We start from the raw sequence: 21,872 nt of genomic DNA on the forward strand, positions 1-21,872 counted from the left end.
TACCCTGTCCTTATGAAAAATTAAGAAAGGCTCAACTGCCATAAGGGCCTGCAATTCAGAAACCCTTCTTGCAGAGGTAATGGCCAACAAAAAAGCAGTCTTCCATGACAAATATTTCAACTCAGCAGTCGCTGCAGGCTCAAAAGGTTGTAGAGTGAGTTTCTCCAACACAAAATTGAGATCCCAAGCAGGAGTAGGAGCTCTTCGTGGGGGTCTTGTATTCTTTGCCCCTCTAAGAAATTGCTTGAACAAAGGATGAGAAAACAATGGTGGGTCACAGTCATAGTGAGCTGAAATTGCTGCAGCATGAATCTTAATAGAAGAGAAGGACAAACCTTTGTCCAATAACTCAGTAAGATATTGAAGAGCCACACTTAAATCAGGCTCAGAAACATCCAAATCCTTAGCTGCACTCCAAAACAAAAATCTCTTCCATTTATCTGCGTACACTTTCCTTGTACTAGGCCTTCTAGCTTCCAAAATCACATTCAAAACTTGTTGTGGAAGTTGAGACCCTCTACGGTTTAAAACAGAATATGCCAGGCTGTTAGGTGAAGAGAGTGAAGCTTGACATTGAGCAGATGGCTGTCCTCCTGGGACAACAGATGTGAAATCAAAGGCAAAGGCCATGGAGGCTTCCGTACTAGACTTCTCAGTAATGGGTACCAGTGCTGTCGAGGCCAATCTGGAGCTATCAAAATCATCCTTGGCTTGTCCTGTCTGACCTTCAGAAGTACCTTTGGGAGGAGAGGCAGAGGTGGAAAGGCATACACATGAAGATTTGTCCAACTGAAAGAAAGAGCATCCACTTTCCAAGCTGTGGGATGAAACCTCTTCGTGCAAAACTTTGGCAGCTGGTGGTTTAGTGGAGAAGCGAACAGATCTATGTCTGGAGTTCCCTAGGACACTGTCAATTTCTGAAATACATGAAGATCCAGTTTCCACTCGTGGGGATCCATGATTTGTCTGCTTAACACATCTGCTAAGGAGTTCTGTGCTCCCGGCAGAAACCTTGCCTGAAGACTTAGTTGTAAACTGAGAGCAGTCTCCCACAAAATCATTGCTTGCCTGCATAGAGGATAAGAATGTGTTCCCCCTTGCTTGTTGATGTACCACATGACAGTTGTGTTGTCTGTTTGAATCAACACCTGCCCTGGAAGAAGTAAATCCTTGAAAGCTATTAATGCAAACTGGACTGCTAACATCTCCTTCAAATTGATATGTAGATGCAGTAGTCTGACAGGCCACTTGTCTTGTATCCACTTTCCGCTTAGATGAGCTCCCCAAGCTTTGTCTGAGGCATCTGTTGTTAGAATCTGACTCGCCTCTGGCCGGGTCACAGAGAGTCCCTTGTTTAGGTGACATTCCTGAGCCCACCACAAAAATTCCTTTTGAATGCAAGGTATTATTTGAATGACAGTGTCCAGATCCTGGCAGTGCTGAGTCCATAAATTTTGAGATACCATTGCAACTTCCTCATATGCAGTTTGGCATTGGGAAGCACCAGAATACAAGATGCCATGAACCCTAAGGCTTGAAGGACTGTCCTTGCAGTCAGCCCGGACTGAAGAGAAAGATGATGGAAGTAAAGGGAAAGATTCTTTTGTTTGTCCGGGGTTAGAAAGGCCATCTGGGATGCTGTATTCAGTCTTACACCCAGAAAGCACATGTCTTGAGAGGGTACTAGACTGGACTTTATTTCGATCACAGAATACCCCAGGCATCTTAGCACTGCTATCACATATTCCAAATGACGAAGAAGCTCGTCCTTTCCTTGAGCCAGAATCAGGCAATCGTCCAAATAAGGATAGATTTGTATTCCTTTTAGCCTGAAGAAAGCTATCACTGGAGCCAGAACTTTCGAAATACTCTGGGCAGTGGATAAGCCAAAGGGCAATGCAGAGAACTGATAGTGAGAAGTCCCAGTCCGAAAACGCAGATATTTCCTGCAACTTAGTCTGATAGGAACATGAAGGTAAGCCTCCTTGAGATCCAAAGTTACCATCCAGTGATCCTTGCCCAGCAGAGGTAAAAGTTGTTGTAACGTCAACATTTTGAACTTGGGAATGTCCAGATAAGTGTTGAGGATAGATAAATCCAAAATTGGTCTCCACGTGTTCCCCTTTTTTGGTACAAGGAACAGGCGAGAATAAAATCCTAGGCCCCTTTCTGGCATAGGAACCGGCTGTATGGCCCCTATTTGGAGTAACAGAGAAATTTGCTTGTGAGCCTCTATTCTTTGTTGAGGAGGAATGTCTGGCATGCCTTTGAAAGGAGGCAAGGTATGGAAATAAAACCTGTACCGTGATGTATGATATCCAACACCCATCTGTCTTGGGTAATCAAACTCCAATTTTCTTTGAAAAGTGCCAACCTTCCTCCCAAAGGTGCTGCCAGGCGAGAAGGTTCTGGCAGCTGAAAAGGTAGGTCATTGGGTCTGTTTACGAAAGGAATGACCCCTGCCCTCACCGAAGACTGTGCAGGAGAAGCCCCAGTTCTAGGCCTGAAAGAGCCCTGACCTCTGCCCCTGCCACGCCTAGATCTACCCCTAGACTGGGAATCATAAGAAGGATACGCCCACCCCTTAGTAGGCCAATTTCTACTAAACTTTGGAGGCTGAACCTGCAAAAAATCTTTAACAGTCTGCATAGACTTAGCCTTGTCTTCCATTTTCTTTAAAACTGCCTCAACAGGAGAACCAAACAAGACATCAGATTGTAAAGGGGCATCCAAAATCCTAGTTTTAACATGGTCAGATAAATTTTGATCCCTCAGCCAGGCATGCCTGCGAAGAACTGACCCAGTGGCAGCCACCCTAGAGGAGGCCTGTACAGCATCAAAACCACATTGCAAAGAATGCTTACCCACCTGTTCAGAAACATGCACTAAATCTTGTAACTCTTTACAATCAATACCTTCCGCCAGAGCATCAACCTTAGATTTCAACTGTGAAAGCAGATAATTTTGATATTTCAACATATGAAACTGGCAATTCAAAGCTCTCATGGCTAGGGTGGAAGAAGTATAAACTTTCTTTCCCCATCTATCCAAGGCCCTGGCCTCTTTATCTGCAGGAACCGGATTCTTGACAACAGAAGCCTTAACACCCTTAGGCCCCTGGCTAACAGTTTCTGGGTCTGCCCTAGGACTCTTAAAAAGATACTTATGAGCTTCAGGCACCCTGTAATACCTATCCGGTTTAACAGGAGCAGGAGGCAAAGAATCAGGATTAAGAGAAGCCTCTGCAAACACATCTTCCACCACCGACAAAACAGGAGGTATAGCCAAAGGCCTATGCTGGGGTAAAAACAAAAATTCCCTAAGCCTTTTCCTAGAGTCAGAGAAGTCCTGACCTTCCCATTTAAAGTGCTCTCTCATGGAGTGAAGGGTCTCTGAAAAAGAAAAATCCTCAGGAGGAGAAGCAGAAGGAGTAGAATCATCAACATCAGAATCAGAATAATGAGAATACTCCTGCAAGTCTTCAGCCGAAGACTCAGACACATCCGAAGCCTGCTCATAATCCCCAACACTGGCTCCATCCTAGGCCTCTTATCAGGAGGGGGCATAGAGCCTCTAATTAAAGTAATTAAATCTTCTGCCATTTTAAGCATGTGCTTCTTGGGCACAGAACCTGAAGAACTAGGAGTGACACCCACAGCAGCTAAACTAGACCTGCCTCTAGGAGAAGCCTTGGAAGCAGAAAGAGAGGGCCTAGACACCTTAGGAAGGGAGGGGAGTAAAGTAATCTGAGAAGCCCCTGTAGCCTGACTTGCCTCCTGGGAGGCCACATCCTGTAAAATCAAAGTTTCTCCCTGGGACTCCAGAGAGGCCTCCGTCGGAACCACCGGTTCCCCTGACGCCTCTAAAGAACCGGCGTCCGGTTCGGACGACTCCTCTAACCTAGTTTTAACTGCCTTGTCCTTGCGCTTCTTTGAGGAAGCCGGCGCCGGAGCATCCGACGGCATATTGTAATTGCACCGCTTCCCAAAGACCAACCTGGCACAATCCAACCTTCGCTTTATAGTGCGTTTATTAAACCTAGCACAAAAGCGACACCCAACAACGTCGTGCTCAGGTCCCAAACAAGGTATACACAAATTATGGTAGTCCCTATGCGGAATCTGTTTCCCACAAGAAATACAGTTATTCACTTTTTCTGACATCCGGTAAACCACTGAGGCAAGAAAAAAACAAAATATTCCCCAACGGGATACTTAACCAACTCTGACTTCGGTCTGAAACTCAACCGAAAAATTTCAGAACGCCGAACGGCACTTGCAACACTGCTTCTGCATCGGACCATGCGGCAAAAAAGACTGAGGATATGACGTCGGTCATGCGCATTTGTACCCTGACGTTCTGATGTCAGTCAAATGTGCCTTGACCGACGTCAGCCTTATACTCTGATATTCGGGCCGATCGAGGGACAGCGGACTACCCAAGTGTTAGGACTGCAGCAATGTGAGATGAAGAACATCAGAAAGTAAAGGTCAGTAACCAAAAAAAAAAGATTATGTTAGACAGCTGAGCCAAAACAGCAAGTAAGGTTATGTGATTCTGTATATTCTTAACTCCATCCCCCTCATTGCTGCCAGGTGCACTGCAAACACTCCAATGTAGGTGCAGACATCTGCAAAACTGCTAAGCTTGACTAGGGTAAGAAGCAGCTCCTTCTTTGGACTCATGCCCCAGAGTTCTGCCCTCAAACAAAAAGTGTACAGTTGTAGCCTTTCCCCAGCTGGATCTCTGGAGCTTCTGCAGAAAGACCTGTACTAATTATTCCTTCAGAGATAGCATAACTCTGCCCATTTAGTCCCCTCTCCCGCCCTCTTTTTCCATTCCCGATGTCTTCATTCAACCGATTTACTATACCTGTCTGTAAAAAAAAAAAAAAAAAAAAAAAAAAAAAAAAAAACATATTAAATCCGCTGACTTAAACTCTGACAGTTTCTTTTTTGAAACAGAATACCAGAATTTACATAGTGTTTTCCGGACTACCAGCGAATCGGTTTGATTTCTGGATAGCCGGAAAAAAAAAACAGTACAAATTCTTGCAATTAGCAAGTATTTTGTCTGACTTCTCACAGACTGGTTAGGGACAGCCAAAGGGCAATGCCCAGGTCTGGGCTAGCTTATACCACTTCCGAACTGTGACCCTTTTGTCTTGTATTGTGAAGTGCATTTCTTCTCTTACTGTATTTGCAATCCTGACCTTTGCAGAACACTGGGAAGCATGTTACTCTGATTGCTTGAAGTATTGCTGCTAGAGAAAACACAGGTAATGGAACACTCTTTTGTAAAATCAATGAGTATAAAATTATTGTATCATTAATGTTTTAAAAGTGCTGTTTCTGCCTCTGTGGTCAGGTTTGCACCTTTCAACTGTCCAAAATGTTGCCTAACATCCCTGATTGTGCCTCTGCTCTGTCCCTCGCAAAATGTTTTTGATTTCCGGTAAAACACTGAGGAATACAGCCAATCAATAATTCTAGACATTAGAGTTTCATATTTCTTATTGCTCAGAAAATGCATGCTGAACTTTTCATAACAGTAGCTATTGAAATGATCACTGCTGCAGTAGCCTTAGCTATACGAGTTATATCCTGGCAAAGATATAACAATTCGACCAGCTACCAAAGGTTCAGGGCACCTTCCACACACCCATACTGTCAGGCAGCTCAAGATGAGCTGACTAAAAGACAAGTTTGGGCGCAAAGCCATTCAGAGCATTCCTGCAAGCATAGGGAGAGAGAGGCTGATCCCTGAAAGGACAATGCTAGGAATAACAAAAAATAAATCTCCTCACTCTGGCATAAAAAATACCAAAAATCAAATCAAGGGGGATAGAGGGGTGGAGGTAGGGAGTGGTTAGTGCAGCAGTAATCATTCCAACATCTACTGTTATGGTAAAGTTCAGCTTACACAACTGTACTATGCTCCTCATATTGATCACTGCTGTAGTAGCCTTAGCTCTGTGGGTAGACTACCACAGCTAACTACATTTGGGAGGTAGAAGGATAAGGAGCCCCTGCAGAATGGTCCTAGCAAAACTTAATCTAGACTTACAGAAGGAATCCAGCTTACAGTGCTTTGTAAAGGTATACACAGAGGACCAAGTAACAGCTTCTAGAATACTTTTAGAATCCAACCCTTTCCAAAAAGCCATTGATGAAGCCAAGGCCTTGACCCTGCCCTTAAGGTGAGTATAACAAAAGGTAATAGCCTTAGACAACCATTTGGAAATAGTCTCATTTTGACACAGGTCGCCCCTTCTCATCTTCACAAGAAATGAGCAATTGATTCGAAGATCTAAAAAATTTAGTTCTATCAAGACAGTACTGGAGTTGTCTGAGAATATCCATGGTATGGAATATCCTTTCTCCCTCATTTTTAGATTCTGGAAAGAAATTGGGGAGATGGATATTCTGGCTTAAAGTAAACTCTAATCTCACTTTAGACATAAAAGGAGGATTTAATTTCAAAGAAGCCCTCACCCTATGGAAAATGAAGTAGCATTGACTCACCATAAGAGCTTGCAACTTAGACATCCCTCTTGCCAAAGATAGAACAATCAGTAAAACAGTTTTCCATGTTAAGAACCTTTATAGTCAGCTAGATTAGCAGGTTCAAATGAAGCAAGTCTTAGTTTCTCTAACACTAAATTAAGATCCCAATGACAGTCCACCAGTTTACTTGGAGGTCTCTTATGCAAAACCCCTTTCAAATACATTTTGTCATGGGACTGCCTTGAAAGAGGAGGATCCATGGGCAGACTCGAGTAAATGGCTGATAAGTGAACCTTGACAGAGGAATAAGTAAACCCATAGGATAGTAACTCACACAAGTATTGTAAAACCAGACGACAACTAGCCCTGAATGGGTGTGGTTATGCTGTCGACACCAACTAGAAAACCTTTTCCATTTGCTAATATATGACTTGCTAGTAGCAGGCTGTCTTGTTTCCATTAGTACCTGTTGCACATCCTCACTAAACAGGTGCCTAAAAGGAATTCAGACCCTATCATCCAAGCAGTCAATTGAAGAAGACTGAAGTTGAGGTGTATCAACCACCCCTGTTCTTTTGTGAGCAGATCCATTCCGTGAGGAAGCTTGCGGTAAATGCTCATGGTCATTTCCAAAAGAAAGGAGAAAGTACAGTTGTGTACACGTACCACAAATGTAGATGTTCGAGTGTATTCACTGTTGCAGTCATCACACTTGGGTTATCTGTCTGCAGGTAGCCCTCAGTCAGCCCGAATACCAGAGTCTTGGGATTTCTTCATCGGATGCTGTTGCCTCTTCCATGATGTCGGGTCGTCATGGGTAAAAATGTTGCAGCCGATGCCATTACATCAGTTTTTCTTGCCCCGGGTATCAGGAGCCCCCAAAATAGGAAGGAATTACACAGTGTGGAACACCACCAGTAAAAAGTAAATACTACTGCCATAAGATATGGTTAAAAAGAGGATGGCTAGAAAGTATAGAAAAGTCAGGGGGGGCTGGAGGGAGGGTAACCAGGACTGCAAAAGTGAATACACTCAAACGTCTACATTTATGGTAAGTGTACACAACTGCACTATGTTCATGTTTCACTGTTGTAGCCATCACACGTGGGTTGATTCCCAAAGCTGAGGAAGGGTGGAGGCAGTCAAGAAGTATTACGGCTGGCTAGCAGGCCTTGTAAGACTGCAGTGGCAAATCCAGCTCTGGATTTAGAAAAGATAGGTAAGTGGTAATGCTTGGTGAATGTGTGTACTGAACTCCAAGTTGCAGCTTCCAGGATGTCCCTGGTAGGGACTCCCCTGAGAAATGCTGTAGAGGTTGAGGTAGCCCTAGTGGAATGAGTTCTGATCCACATGTGGAGTAGGTTTTTCATTGTGTTTGTAGCAGAAACGGATGCAGTGTGCTATCCATTTTGAAATGGTTTGCTTTGAAATGGCCTTGCCCTCTGCCCCTGTAGCAAAGCTGACTAGCAGCTGGTCATATTTTCTGAAAGGTTTAGTCCTGTCAAGGTAGAACCTGAGCTGTCTGTGCACTTCCAAGGAGTGCAGGATCCTTAACCCTTTATTCTGAGGATTAGGGAAAATGTTGGTAAATGGATGGATTGGTTTAAAGCAATACTGGATACCACCTTGGGCATAAATGATGGGTTAGTCCTGAGGGAAACCCTGTCAGCATGGAAAATAATGAAGGGTTACAGAGCCATTAGTGCCAGTAACTCATACACTCTTCTTGCTGAAGTGATGGCTAGAAGTAAGACTGTTTTCCAAGAGAGGAATTTTAAATCTGCTGAGCAGCAGGTTCAAAAGGGGGAAGCGTGAGCTTCTCTAGTACAAAGTTAAGGTCTCAGGTAGGGGTGGGAGCTCTCCTTGGGGGCCTTAAATTGTTAGCTCCTCTCAGGAACTGTTTGATGAGAGGGTGAGAAAAGAGAGGTGGCTCGGTATTGTAATAAGCTGAGATGGCAGAGACATTAATCTTAATTGATGAGAAGGATAGGCCTTTGTGGAGCAGCTCTGCCAGGTAATCTAGGATTTGAAGTAAGGTAGGCACAGCTGTGCCCTTTCCTTGAGACTGGCTCCAAGAACAATATCTTTTCCATTTTTCTGAATAGGATTTTCTAGTACTAGGCCTTCTGGCCTCACGATGATGTCCAGCACCTGTTTGCTCAGGGTTGTTGGTGGTGTATTTAGGGGATAAGCCAGGCTGCAAGGTTCAGGGTTTGTAGCTGTGGATGCAAAATCTGTACCTCCTGCTGGGACAGTGGGGAGGGGGTCTGATGTAGGTGCCACGGTGACACTGCCGTCAGACTGCGTAGGAGAAGGTACCAGTGCTGGCGTGGCCAAGTCTGGGGCAATAAGGATTGTCCTTGGATTGTCCTGTTTGATCTTGAGTAGCACTTTTGAGAGGAGGGGCAGAGGGGGAAAGGCATAAACTGAGAGGTTTTCCCATGTAAAGGATAGGGCATCCACTTTCCACACTTGGCTGTGGAGGGTTTCTGGTGCAAAATTTGCTCAATTTATGGTTTTGGGGGGAGGCAAAGAGGTCCACCTCTGGGGTCCCACACCTGTGGATTAGACATTTGAATAAGTTGGGTTCCAGTTTTAAGTAGTCTGCCAGTGAATTTTGTTTGCCTGGCAGGAAATGAGCTTGCAGGTGCACTTGGTTGCTCAAGGCTGTGTTCCACAGGGCCATGGCTAACCTGCAGAGTGGGTAGGAATGAGTTCCCCCCTGCTTGTTTACGTATCACATAACTGTGGTGTTGTCTGTCTTTATCTGTAGCTGTCCTGGAAGGATAAGGTATTTGAAGGCTGTCACAGCATTATGTACAGCTAACATTTTTTGATTGCTATGCAGAGGAATTTGTCCTGGGCTCCATTTGCCTTGAATGCATTTGCCTGCCATGTGAGCCCCCCACGAATAGTCTGATGCGTCTGTTGTCAGGGTTTTGGTGGCGAGGTGTTGAGTGAAAGGAAGTCCCTTGTTGTGGCTGCATGCCTCTGCCCACCAAAGGACCTCTGCCCTTAGACATGGTATGATAGGAATCAGTGTTTCCACGTCCTGAGAATGTTGACACCAGCGACTTTTTAAGTACCACTGAAGTTTCCTCATATGCAGTCTTGCATATGGAATTAGTAGAATGCACGAGGCCATGAACCCTAGGGCTTGCAGTATTTTTCTTGCAGATAGCTGAGTTTTGGTGGCCATTAGTTTGAAGTAGTTTGTCAAATAAACCTGTTTTTCTGGAGTGAGGAATGCCATCTGGGAAGTTGTGTTCAAGCTTGCCCCCAGGAATACAATCTTTTGTTTGGGAACCAGTTATGATTTCTTTTTGTTGATGGTGTACCCCAGAGAAGTTAGAAGTCTCTCTACAAATGCCAGGTACTGAAGTAGCAATTCCTGACTGTCCGTCTTTATCAGGCAATCATCCGAGTATGGGTAAATATGAATATTTCTCTGCCTGCAATATGCAATGGCTGGAGCCAGGCACTTTGTGAATACCCTGGGCACAGTAGATAAGCCAAAGGGAAGTGCAGAGAACTGACAGTGCATACAGCCTGCCCTGAAACGTAGATATTTCCTGCAAGATTCCCTTATGGGGATGTGCAGATAAGCTTTTTTTATGTCTAGGGTGACTAGCCAGGCGTCCTTGGCTAGCATAGGAAGAAGCTTTTGCAGTGTAAGCATTTTGAATTTTGGGACCACCACAAAGGTGTTGAGAATTGACAGATCCAGGATAGGGCGCCAAGAGCTCCCTTTTCTGGGCACCAGGGACAATCTGGAGTAGAAACCCTGTCCCCTTTGCTCTAATGGAACAGGTTGAATAGCCCTGATACTGAGAAGAAAAAGTACTTGCTTTTGAGCCTCTGCCCACTGGTTTGGAGGAAGGTCTGGCAACCCATTTGGGGATGGCAGTGAGTGGAAGTAGAATCTGTATCCCTGGGATACAATGTTTAGGACCCATTGGCCCTGGGTAATGGACATCCAGTTTTTTGCATCCAGGGCGAGTTTTCCTCCTAGGGGTGCAAGTACTTGGGCATGGCTAGGAAGGATGATAGACAAGTCATTGCGAACTTTTTCCATAAGGGGGTGGATTACCACTCCCTGTTTTTGAAGTGGGAGCACTCCATTGTTTAGATCTCTGCATACCTTGATACTGTAGTCTTGGTTGTCTGCTGTCCCTGGGTTTGGACTGGGAGGGACTGGAAAAGACTAGTTTTTAGAAGGCCAATGCCTACTAAATCTAGGTGGCTGCACCTGTAAGAAATCTTTAACAGTTTGCATAGATTTAGCTTTTTCCTCCATCTTTTTAAGAACAAGTTCTGCTTTTGTGCCAAACAAACATTCCTGGTGTAATGGAGCATCTAGTAATTTTGCTTTGACATGGTCTGGCAAGAACTGTTCCTTTAGCCAAGCATGCCTTCTCAGTACAGACCCAGTGACCGCAGCTCTGCAAGATGCTTCTACGGCATCAAAGCCACACTGCAAAGTATGTTTACTAACTTGGTTTGCAGAATGTATTAACTCTTGTAAATCTTTATTTTCTGTACAATCTGGAAGCAACAACATTTTTTTGTTTAATTAGTTCCATAATATGCTATTGGTACTTCAACATGTGAAACTGGCAATTCAAAGCCCTGATGGCAAGAGTTGCAGAGGTATATTCCTTCTTACCCCATCTGTCTAAAGCTCCAGAATCCCTGTCCAAAGGGGTAGGGGTTTTTGGATCTAGTAGCCTTAATGCCTTTAGGACCCTGGGAAATGGTCTCCGGATCCACAGTGGGATTCTTAAACAGAAATTTGTGAGAGTCAGGTACTCTGTAGTACCTGTCAGGCTTTCTAGGAGCTGGTGGTAAATATCCAGAGTAAGACTGGAGTCCATGAAGATGTCATCTACAATATCCAGGACAGGGGGTATAGCTACAGGCCTGTGCTGGGGCAAGTCTAAAAATTCTCAGAGTCTCTTTTTGGACTGAGGGTAGTCCTGGCATTCCCAGCGGAAATGCTCTCTTAAGGTATGCAAGGTTTCACCAAAAGAAAAGACCGCTGGAGGGGAGGCAGAGAGAATAGAATCCTCTGCATCTGAATCCTCATAGGTAGATAAGGGTATGTCCTGGAAATCAGAGGGATCAGTGTCATCGGACTCATCGGATTCATGGTCTGTAGAGTCTGAAGGAAAATCCATTCTTTGTCTTTTAGAGGGGGAAGGCTGGCTTCCCCTAATTAAAGTTATAAGGTCTCTTCAGCCATTCTAATCATTTGTTTCTGTGGGATGAAAGCTTGAGCATGCACTTTGGTTTTCGGCTTTCTAAGCGTAGTGCGAACTCTGGGCCTGAGAAACTCTGTAGTTTTAGTAAAAAATGAAGTTGTCGGTTGAATACGAACATCGGAAGGTTGGAATACACCCCCAGAAGCTGGTGCCTGCACAGCAGCTCCGGACTCATCCAAGGTAGAGACTTCAGCAGGTTCTATAGTTGAAGAAGCATCTCGTTGCATACCGAACTCCGAATGGGTCTCAGCAGAGGCCTGTGAATTTCTAGAAGCGGGTAAAAGAGGCTGCAAAAGTGCCTCACTGAGTACCGGCGGACTGGCGACTAGCTTAATGGAAGCATTGTCGGCAGTTTTGAACCTATGCGGTCTGTCTCTGTCTTTATCCTTACGTTTTTTCAGAAGATCAGAAGTTGGATGGCTTATGGAAGCCATTCCAGAATATGGAGAACAAGAGCGTAAGAATTTAGTGACAAAGATAGCCCAACGACGAATAGGTCGGGAGTTAAACAAGGCACAAAACCTATGACAAGGAACGTCGTGGTCTGGGCCTAAACAGATGATGCGCTAAGAATGAAAATCTCTGTGAGGTATTTGCTTTCCACAGGCAAGACAATTGTTAACTTTTTCTGACATCGGTTAGAGCAAGAAAAAAGGATCCCCAATGGGGTACTTAGCTTTAGAAGACTTCAGGCTTGAAACTCGAAAAACGAAAATTTCAGGAAGCGGCCGAGGAGAACTTGTGAACTGCTTCTGCTTCGGGCTCCCACGCAGCAAGATAAGCTGATGTAATGGCGTCAGCTGCGTGTTTTATACCCATGACGACCTGACGTCATGGAAGAGGCAACAGCATCCGACTCAGAAATCCCAAGACTCTGGTATTCGGGCTGACTGAGGGCTACCTCCAGGCAGATAACCCAAGTGTGATGACTGCAACAGTGAAACACGAAGAACATCCATGTTGCCTGGGCCAGAAGAGAGTCACTACAATGATCTTTGGGGATTCCCTCTGAATATCCTGGACATTAGTGGAAAGGTGGAAAGGCATACAGGAACATTCCTGTCAAACAAAAGAAAAGGCATCACTCTTCCAGGCTTTCTTGCACAGAGTCTTGGAACAGAATTTTGCCAGTTGATTGTTCAGAGAGGAGGCAAACATGTCTACGTGAGGAACTCTCCACAGATGGATCAAATCTTGGAAGACTCCCTGATCTAGTTTCCATTCATGAGGGTCTGCCCTGGCCCTGTTCAGCTTGTCTGTCACATACGTTTGCTCTGACACAACGTAAGATCCCTGTAAAGTGAGACTGTACTGTGAAGCTAAATCCTAAGCTAACATGGGTAATCTGCAAAGGGGGTATGACCTGGTTACTCCTTGACTGTTGATATACTGCATGACTGGTATTGTCTGTAACTACATGAAGAGGTCCCGGGGTCCAAAGATGGTTCAGAGAGCAGAGTGCCCTGATCAGGACCTTTATATTTGTGTGTGTGAATGTCCTTGATATCACACACCCCCTGCACATTTATCCCTCATGAAACTGCTCCCCATTCAAAGTCTGAAGCATCTGAGGTGACTGCTTTGGAGCAGGGGAGACCTTGATTTAAGAATATCTGTTGTCTCCACCAAAAGATTTCTCTTCTGACAAACCTCAGTACTTGGATCCGAAAGGATGGAGGATGTTGATGCTGGGACCAATGCTAGGACCAAAGAGATTTCAGAAATTGCTGTACCCTTCCTATATGGAGTCTTATCAGGGATACAGTGAGAATCATAGATGCCATGAGACCCAAAATCTTGAGGTATTACCTCACAGTTTGAGGAGAAAACCTTAGAAATACATTTAAATAAAGATCTATATTTTTCCTGTGGAAGAAAAGCTCTTTGAATTGAGGTGTCTTGTTGACATCACAGGAACCCAATTCTGTGCGAGTAAGTCAAGAAGACGTTTGAATCCCAGATTGTACAAGAGATCCTTCACCTAAGACAGAGAGAGAGAGAGAGCAAGCGAGAGAGAGATTCCTCACATTTTGAAAAAAGATTCTGCAAAGATGAGCAAGACATCTAAATACGGAAAAATGTGGATACCATTTAGCCTGCATTGAGCTATAAAAAAAAGTTATGTACTCACCATAACATTCCATGTTTGTTGTCCTTGATCTTGCCTTCCTTCTTGCTGTTTGGGTTCAGAGCTAGTCCTCAGCTCTGACTCGGTTGTATACTATAGCTTGAGAGCTTTTACTGGCTCGAAGATAGCCCCTATCCCAGCATGCCTACTGGCAGTTACCCAGATCTCATTTTTGATAACCCAACACTAGACAATATAAATAGACAAGAGATATAGTCTACTTTACGTATCCGATGGACACATACATATAAAGGTGTGACCCCTCCACAATAGTAACAGTAGTAGACGGACACTAACCATAAGGTATGACATAAAGGAAACCCAGCCAGTATAACCAATAGAACAAGGGGTTCCTCTCGATCTTCCAGGAAGGGGGAAGGAAGGTGGGACACAAGAAGGAAGGCGAGATCAAGGACAACAAACATGGAACGTTATGGTGAGTACATAACGTCTTTATGTTAGGTTGTCCATATCTCACCTTCCTTCTTGCTGTTTGGGACAGCATCCCCAGCCCTTGATTCTTGGGTGGCTCACTGGAAAAAACTCTTCAGGACCGTGGAACCAAAGGCTGCCCTGTTCCAGGAGGCCACATCTACTTTGTAATGGAAGTCCCATGTCCTGTTACAGATCATTAACACAGCTTCAGTACAGAATGCCAGGAATGGGGTATTACAATACTCTGCACTGTAGGTACACTATCCTGTTCTGTGTTTGGACCATACACTTCACACTCATATCTCAGAACTTTCCAGATATTCCTAGGATGTCCAGATGTTTTCCTCATCAAATATGTGGCTTTCTGCCATATCACTTGGATGATCTCTAGACTGATGTGACTCAATATTACAGACATTTGGAAGCATACCTCTCAACTGTCCTGATCTGTGCAGAATGTCCAGTTTTTGGCTCATATTTGTGGTTAGGAGCTGTCAAATTTCCTGGCAAATCATTGGCGAGTCATTGCAGAGTGCAGTCAGTAACTGATGACTGACGTTTGAGTTTCAAAATTCATGGTCTTCAGAACGTTCATGTTAATGTACAACCTATATATTCTATCAACTTTATAACTTTGGACGTGGACTATTAACAATCTGCCCATATTTCTGGCCCTTTGTCCCCCCATTTTTATGGCTTTGTCCACATTTCTTGCGGGTTGAGTGTGTTGCATTTGAACACATTCCCATGTGATACCTATATCAAATATGCCCCTATTACTGGATATTTGTCCTATCATTAAGTTGGCTTCTGTGCAGATATATTGCATTAACAGAATGACAGATATCTGTACAGCCACACCTCTCAAGTGTACAGATTTGTTCAGATATTTGCCTCATATTATTGGCCTGTTCCTCATAAAATGTATGATTTTCTGGTAAATTACCGGGATGATCTGAGGACTAAAGTCACTAAATAATGATATACATTTGTGTTTCAGACTTCATGTCCATCAGAAAAATGCATGCTAAGACAAAACCTGTTACTCTAGCAACTTTCTATGTTTATAAGAGCAGTATTTAAAATTTGTCCCTATTTTTGGGCCTTACTTCTGTCAGACTTTCTCCAGATTTTTTGCACTAAGAAGTTAAGAAATATGTGATAGACATTTGAGTCTCAGACTTCATACCCTTCAGAAAATTCATACAAATGCAAAACTTGTCATTCCATCAACTTTCTAAGTTTGTAATAGCGATATTTAATAAGTGCGTCCCTAGTTTTCATCATTTGTCCCCATATTATTTATGGCTTTTGTCGACATTTCTTGCTCAAGAGTTTGAGAAGTTATATTTGTGCACCCTTGGTGATCATTGTGGCATTCATTGCAAATCTGCGGACCGTATGTGCTCTCCATTACACGGAAGTGACATCCGTGTTCACTTACAAGGTTTTGCAGCCAGTAATTCTGCTGTGAGCTGCAAAACTTACCTTAGGCACTCATCATGCATTGCGCACTGCCGCATGCTGAGCACCATTGTGGTAATGTAAACTCCGTGTAGGCTCTGTGCGAAGCCTACACAGAGTTTACTGAATCAGCATGGTGATTTCTTACAACAGCAAAATATATTTTAAAACTGGATACTGCAATTTTTTTTTCAACAAATTAAAAAAAATATATAACATTCTGGATAATTAAGCAGGCCTGATAATATATGGGGAAAAAAGCACATTCAAACTTTAGTCTGGTTTAGAAAGACAGAACAGCAATGAACAAACACAATATTTTAACACCAACTTAGCATATTGTAAAGGAATGGACGCTACCATATCCATGGACTGCTGGAAACCACATTCACTCTGCAAAACATGCCAGTTCTAATAAAACACTTCCTACCACTGTAAGAATTTCTTGTGAACTTCATAACATAACTGAAGCAATTCTACATTTTTTTGTTTATTATGGGATATCAACTATACTTTATCACAGGACCCTGTATTTATCCAAATGTGTTATACTGTACTCACCTTGAAACCTGCCTGTTTCAAAAACTGCCCAAGCTTTGTTGTGATTTCTTTAAATCTTTCTTGTTGCCAGCTCACCTGCAAAATAGAGAACATGAATGAAATCAATTATTTAAATAACATAAAAGAGATAATCATATTCAACAGAATTAACCTCTACAATCAGAAAAATGTATTAGGCTTATTTTTTGTTGTCAGTCTACTAATCATTTGGATATTAGCAATAAAATGTGTATATCATACCTGCAATTGAAAGCAGTCTAGTAACTGAACTGAAAACTACTCCCAAGTTTCTTTAAAAAATTGCACTTATACATCACTGTTGGAACATTACTCATCAGTATCACGTTTTATTACAGTGTGATTACACAACAGAACACAATACCAAATAAGTACATAATACGGTCTCTTACTAATTTTGACAAAGGTACACTCAAGTAATTGCCCACATAGTTCCTCTTAGAGTGCATTGCTAAAAATGCAACACTAAACAGTTTCAAAAGGACAACTTGTCTCTTTCACTATACTCAGCTGGATCCCACAGTCAGCCATCTCAGTAGTGCAGAAAGCTAAAGGTCTGACTATGCTCCAGCTGACATGGGATCAGATGGTAACCCAGATTGTGCAGGAGAATGTCAAGAAGGATAGAAGTGAGTGGATGATGATAACTCATCCATCATAGGAGACAGATGCCCACTCTGACATCAGACATCCTAAAGAAGCTGTATGTGCTAGCAGACAAAGTAAGGGGCTATGGATGAACTTCAACCATGCAGTGTGTGTACTATGGACAAAAATAGACTCATTCCTGGAAGTGCAAAAGAGCAGTAGCCTGCACATCAAGAAATCCTACTTGTCAACAATACCACAGTAAATGGGTCTTATGATAAAGTAGAAAGTGAACTGAAGGCTGCAAGAATTGTGTCTCCTCTCCAGGCCTGTCAAGTACAGGTTGAAACTGATGGCTAGCAGGCAGTGGGTAATAAAAACAAAGGCAAAATATTAGTCTTACAGCCATTAGCAAAATAAATAAGTGTCTTATTTCCTGCCTATCTTTGCCAATAAGCCATACAATCAAACCGACTGCCTGCTTTAGTTAATTTCATTCTACTTCCTTAACATATATTGCTCATAAAGCGTGTCTTTGTACGTGCTCTTTGATTCTTAAAGTAAACCAACATTAGCTCCGAAGACCAGCAGAGCTTCACTTACACACACACTTATTTTACTTCACTTCATATTATTTATTTAATTATATGGGTAGGCTGGTCTCAGAAGCCCACTTCTAGCTATGAACTATTACAAAAAGAGAAAAATTAAAAGTTCCAGTAAATCACCAAGTGAATTCCAACATCATTTGCTATCACTAGACAAACAAAAAGGAAGCTTAGGCAAAGCCCAACTATAACCAGATCATTAAGCAAAAAAAAAAATAAAAACTCTCTTATAAATTATTTTTGACGCATACAGAGACAGAAGAGAACAGAAAGAAAGCAGTACAGTCAACATGACAGTTACCAGAGTGGCAACTGCAGGAGGAAAGACTAACTGGGAGATGATATAAGGATTTTTCAGTGGGTCAAACAATGCTGTACTTCACTGGAATATGGTTTCCCAAGTTTTACCCTAAACTTGCATTTGGATCAAGTAGTGTGTAAATATACGTAGATCAGACCTCTCAACCAATCGGGGACAAATTTCAACAGAATCAGGGACAAGTCACAAAAAAATCAGGGACACTTTTAAAAATATTAGTGCTATTAACTTGAAACATTGACAGAATCAGAGCATATGAATTAATACACATTTTCTGAAGTAAAATAAGTCTTTAACTCTTAATTATTGTCATTATTCATTAAGTGTAATTCACCACCTTTCCTCCAAAAATCACTAGTTTTAGGAGGGATTAAGAGGGACAGAGCTAAACTTTGAATCAAAATCAGGGACAGTTGAGAGGTATGACGTAGATATTTAAATAGATGTCAGGTCACTGTAGCAGTAAAATACAATATTTGTGTCTGAACACTTTTATTTGCCTTCTTCCAGATAGATATTGGAAAAAAAATGGAACTGTCCCTGTGAGGAACTAAGGCGGCTATTATACTGGTTAGGAGCTGTCAAAAATTGGCTTAAGGCAACCATTTACTGCCTCTCTGTTCCATGTTGTCTTTAGTTCTTCATGTAATATTCTCCAAAGGAAAGGAAGGTGCTTGTGCTAGGCAAACAGCCCTACCCATGTTTCTCAAATGGAAGTGCATGCAATCATATTCAACAGAATGAAATCTAGATATGTACAAGAAAATACAAAGTGTTTCCATGTTCTACTATCCTTAACACTAACAGCATAAATCTGCAATTTAAAACAAAGTAAAATGGGACTCAGATTATTACATCTGTTTTAATTCTCTTCATACCAGAGTATTTGTATAGTACAGATAAAACATCTTAAAGAAAATTATGGCGACTATAGCACCATCTTACTAACAAAAATATGTTTGCATGTGACATTAGGATACTGAAAAGGGAACCAATTGAAATGTCAGGACCTGCTACAGTGAGTCCTTAAACGCAGAGACTTAATGGCCAAAAAATGTACTTGCATATAGCAAGCCTGAGATGTCATTTCTCATAATATTCCCTTTTCTCTGAGGTATGGCAATCGCAGACTGCAAGCCAGATGATACAGAAGAGTAAGAAATCTAAAAAAAATAAGTCAAAGCCAGACATAAAACCCAGTATTATCTTAATCATCGTTATTGTTAAAATGGAAAACACAAATCTTGCAAGTGACAAACATGACGCATTTTGTGTAACACTTGTACTATAATCACATAGCATACAATATACAATATACATACTATTTAACAATATTCATTAGATTAAAACTAGAAACTAAAAACTGGTAAGCAATGTAGGCCTTAGCAACATATTGTCCCTTCAGCAACGATGAAACTGAGTTGTATAAAAATAAAATAAACAAAACACAAGTAACGACTGCAAGCTAGATGATGCACTTTCTTCAGATTTCTTACTCTTCTGTAAGTGAAAGCCAGACAGAATCTTGTACTTGAATTTTTCCAATACAGTGAAGAAAAAGGGTGCTAAAGAAGTTTATTGAATTTTGAAAGTAAATACAGGAAGCCAGAAAATTGTAGTACAAGACAATGGAGGTAACTGAATGAACTAAATGCAGCTTTACTCCTAATGGTAACTACATCTTAATTTATTGTTATCTGTAAGCATACTTACTAAGAAATGTCTCATCTTACTTGGAGGTCACTAAATGTAAAGCATAACACCTAGGTAGAGTAATTGTGATACAGATCTCAAAGGTACTCTAAAACATACCTATGCAAGACAAAGAAACCACCATAACAAATACAAATACTTTAGGAAATGGACAGCTGTCTTAAAGAAGCTAACATGTAATCGTGTCTTGATACCATTATAAATATTAGTATTTTCCCAATTATCAAATTCCTTTTCAAAAGTATGTAACTAGTATGACTTTTGGAAAGAAAAAGGAAAATTACTCCATATAATAGGAATTAATTGTGAAATAAAGTCCTTTCTCATTTTTGTTCCAGATTCACTGCATAAATAAATTTGAGCACACACTAGTTTTGCAATCATCTCTTACACTGGTTCAATAAACTAACAAAAAAAGCAATCTTGCTTGAAAAAATAAAAAAAAATAAAATAAAAATTGTTAGATGAAAGTTCCAACATAAAATGCAAGGAAGTTCTCCAAGGTAAAATATATCTAAAACCTGATAATAGTTAATTTTACACAACATGGTTGAAAGCGGACTATACAGGTGACATTCAGGAACTTTCACAGTAATGGCGTACAGCACTAAATATCAAAGACCCCATACCAGAACGGCCTGATTCTGTTTAGGTGCATCAGCATCCAGACAGAATTGTCTGTATAGGACATGAGAGGAGCCACATTACTGGCAGTAGTTACAGTACTGAAATGTAGCAAATTGTCCACACTGTGTACCAACATGATAAGAACAGAAAGGCAATGTGCCCCACGCGAGGTACATTCATACATGCAGTGAAGTACCTCATCACTGCAACACAGACACTATGAACAGACTACAATGGGACAATACAGCGAAATGTCAACTCAGTTTGTCATATAAACAGGAAGGAAAGGGAAAATAGCAATAACAAGAGCATAAACAACAGTAACCTTAAGGAAAAAATAGGTGGGGAGGAAGAAAGGGCATACTGCTTTTATATGAACAGGTGTCTACTTTATTTTATTTTTTTTTAAGAAAGGTAGACGGGAAAGGTTGCAAGAAGCATGTGTGAGAAAGAGGGAGAAAGGAAGGTAGTAGGGGCAGGCATACCAAATGCATTTGGAGGTAAAAGAACAAAAGCTGGGGGCAACAGCAGTGGGACAAAGACATAGAGGGAGAAAGGAAGATAGTAGGGGCAGGAATATCAAATGCATTTGGAGGTAAAAGAACAAAATCTGGGGGCAACAGCAGAGGGACAAAGACATAGAGGGAGAAAGGAAGATAGTAGGGGCAGGGATATCAAATGCATTTGGGGGTAAAAGAACAAAATCTGGGGGCAACAGCAGAGGGATACAGACATAGAGGAAGAGGACAAATGGAACCTGAAAGAAAATCAACCAGTAAAACTATAGAGAAAATGCACTGGCTGGGTAGAATCCTGCAGCTGTTCAGCAAAAAGCAGTTCAAGCTTCAGCTTTGATACAAGAGATGGCTTTCAGTAATTTAAAGAAAAAATTAATCAAATGTGTTCAAATGCAATTAAAATAAGCGAAACATTGAAGGACTGAGCTGGGAATTTCTGGTTAAAGGCTTATAGTGCCTGCATATTTGAACTGTTTCTTACTGAAATTGGTACACCTTGTTTGCTGTAGCATAGACTAGATCCAGGCCTGCTGAATCTAGCTTTGTTTGTATGCTTGTTGTTTATTTTCTTGTTATTTCCCTGAAACGCTAATTCCACCTAAAACGTGGCTTTTCAGTGCTTCTGTGGATCCCTAGTGATATCTGCATTGCTTACTGTACTTATTTCCTTGTTTCACTTGAAAGAAAGTTACTGTTTGTCGTTTTTGCATTTAAGTTACCTGTAACACATTGCATTTAAGTTACCTGGCACTTGCTCACTAAAGCAATTATATAAGTCAGCACTAAAAAATTAAAAGCACTACACCCTCACAAACTCCCCTTGAGTACCTTGTTCCCCATTAGCCCTTTTTTTTCAATTACAAAGGAATTCCCAATACTATTCTAGCATGTCCAAAGGTCAGTTGTCAATCTCCTCTCTGGTCCAGCTGGTGAATCTGGGAATCTTGAGGCAATGTTACAACTGCCTCATGTACACACACAACCCTCTCCTCCTCCCAACAAATTCCAACACATGTGAGAGATGCAACCATATAGCCATACTGGAGGCTAAGCTCTCTCAACTCAGTACTGGCGAAACCAGTCAGGAGGAGAAGGAAAGCACACTCACTACAATTCCAGTCTCACA

The 21,872-nt window shown here is 41.9% G+C and overlaps 1 protein-coding gene across 2 annotated transcripts in view; it reads right to left on the reverse strand.

Moving 5' to 3' along the window:
- The window catches only part of HBS1L (HBS1 like translational GTPase), a 2,781,383-nt gene that overhangs the window by 829,459 nt on the left and 1,930,052 nt on the right, over positions 1 to 21,872 (reverse strand). For both annotated transcript variants that reach the window (XM_044076292.1, XM_044076279.1), the window contains one exon: positions 16,356 to 16,430. In XM_044076292.1, coding sequence (XP_043932227.1) covers positions 16,356 to 16,430 — 75 coding nt within the window. The remainder of the gene's footprint in view (positions 1 to 16,355; positions 16,431 to 21,872) is intronic.

This window comes from Protopterus annectens, chromosome 1.part1 (genome assembly GCF_019279795.1).
Source record: "Protopterus annectens isolate FY-2018-M chromosome 1.part1, PAN1.0, whole genome shotgun sequence".
NCBI classification, from domain to species: domain Eukaryota; kingdom Metazoa; phylum Chordata; order Ceratodontiformes; family Protopteridae; genus Protopterus; species Protopterus annectens.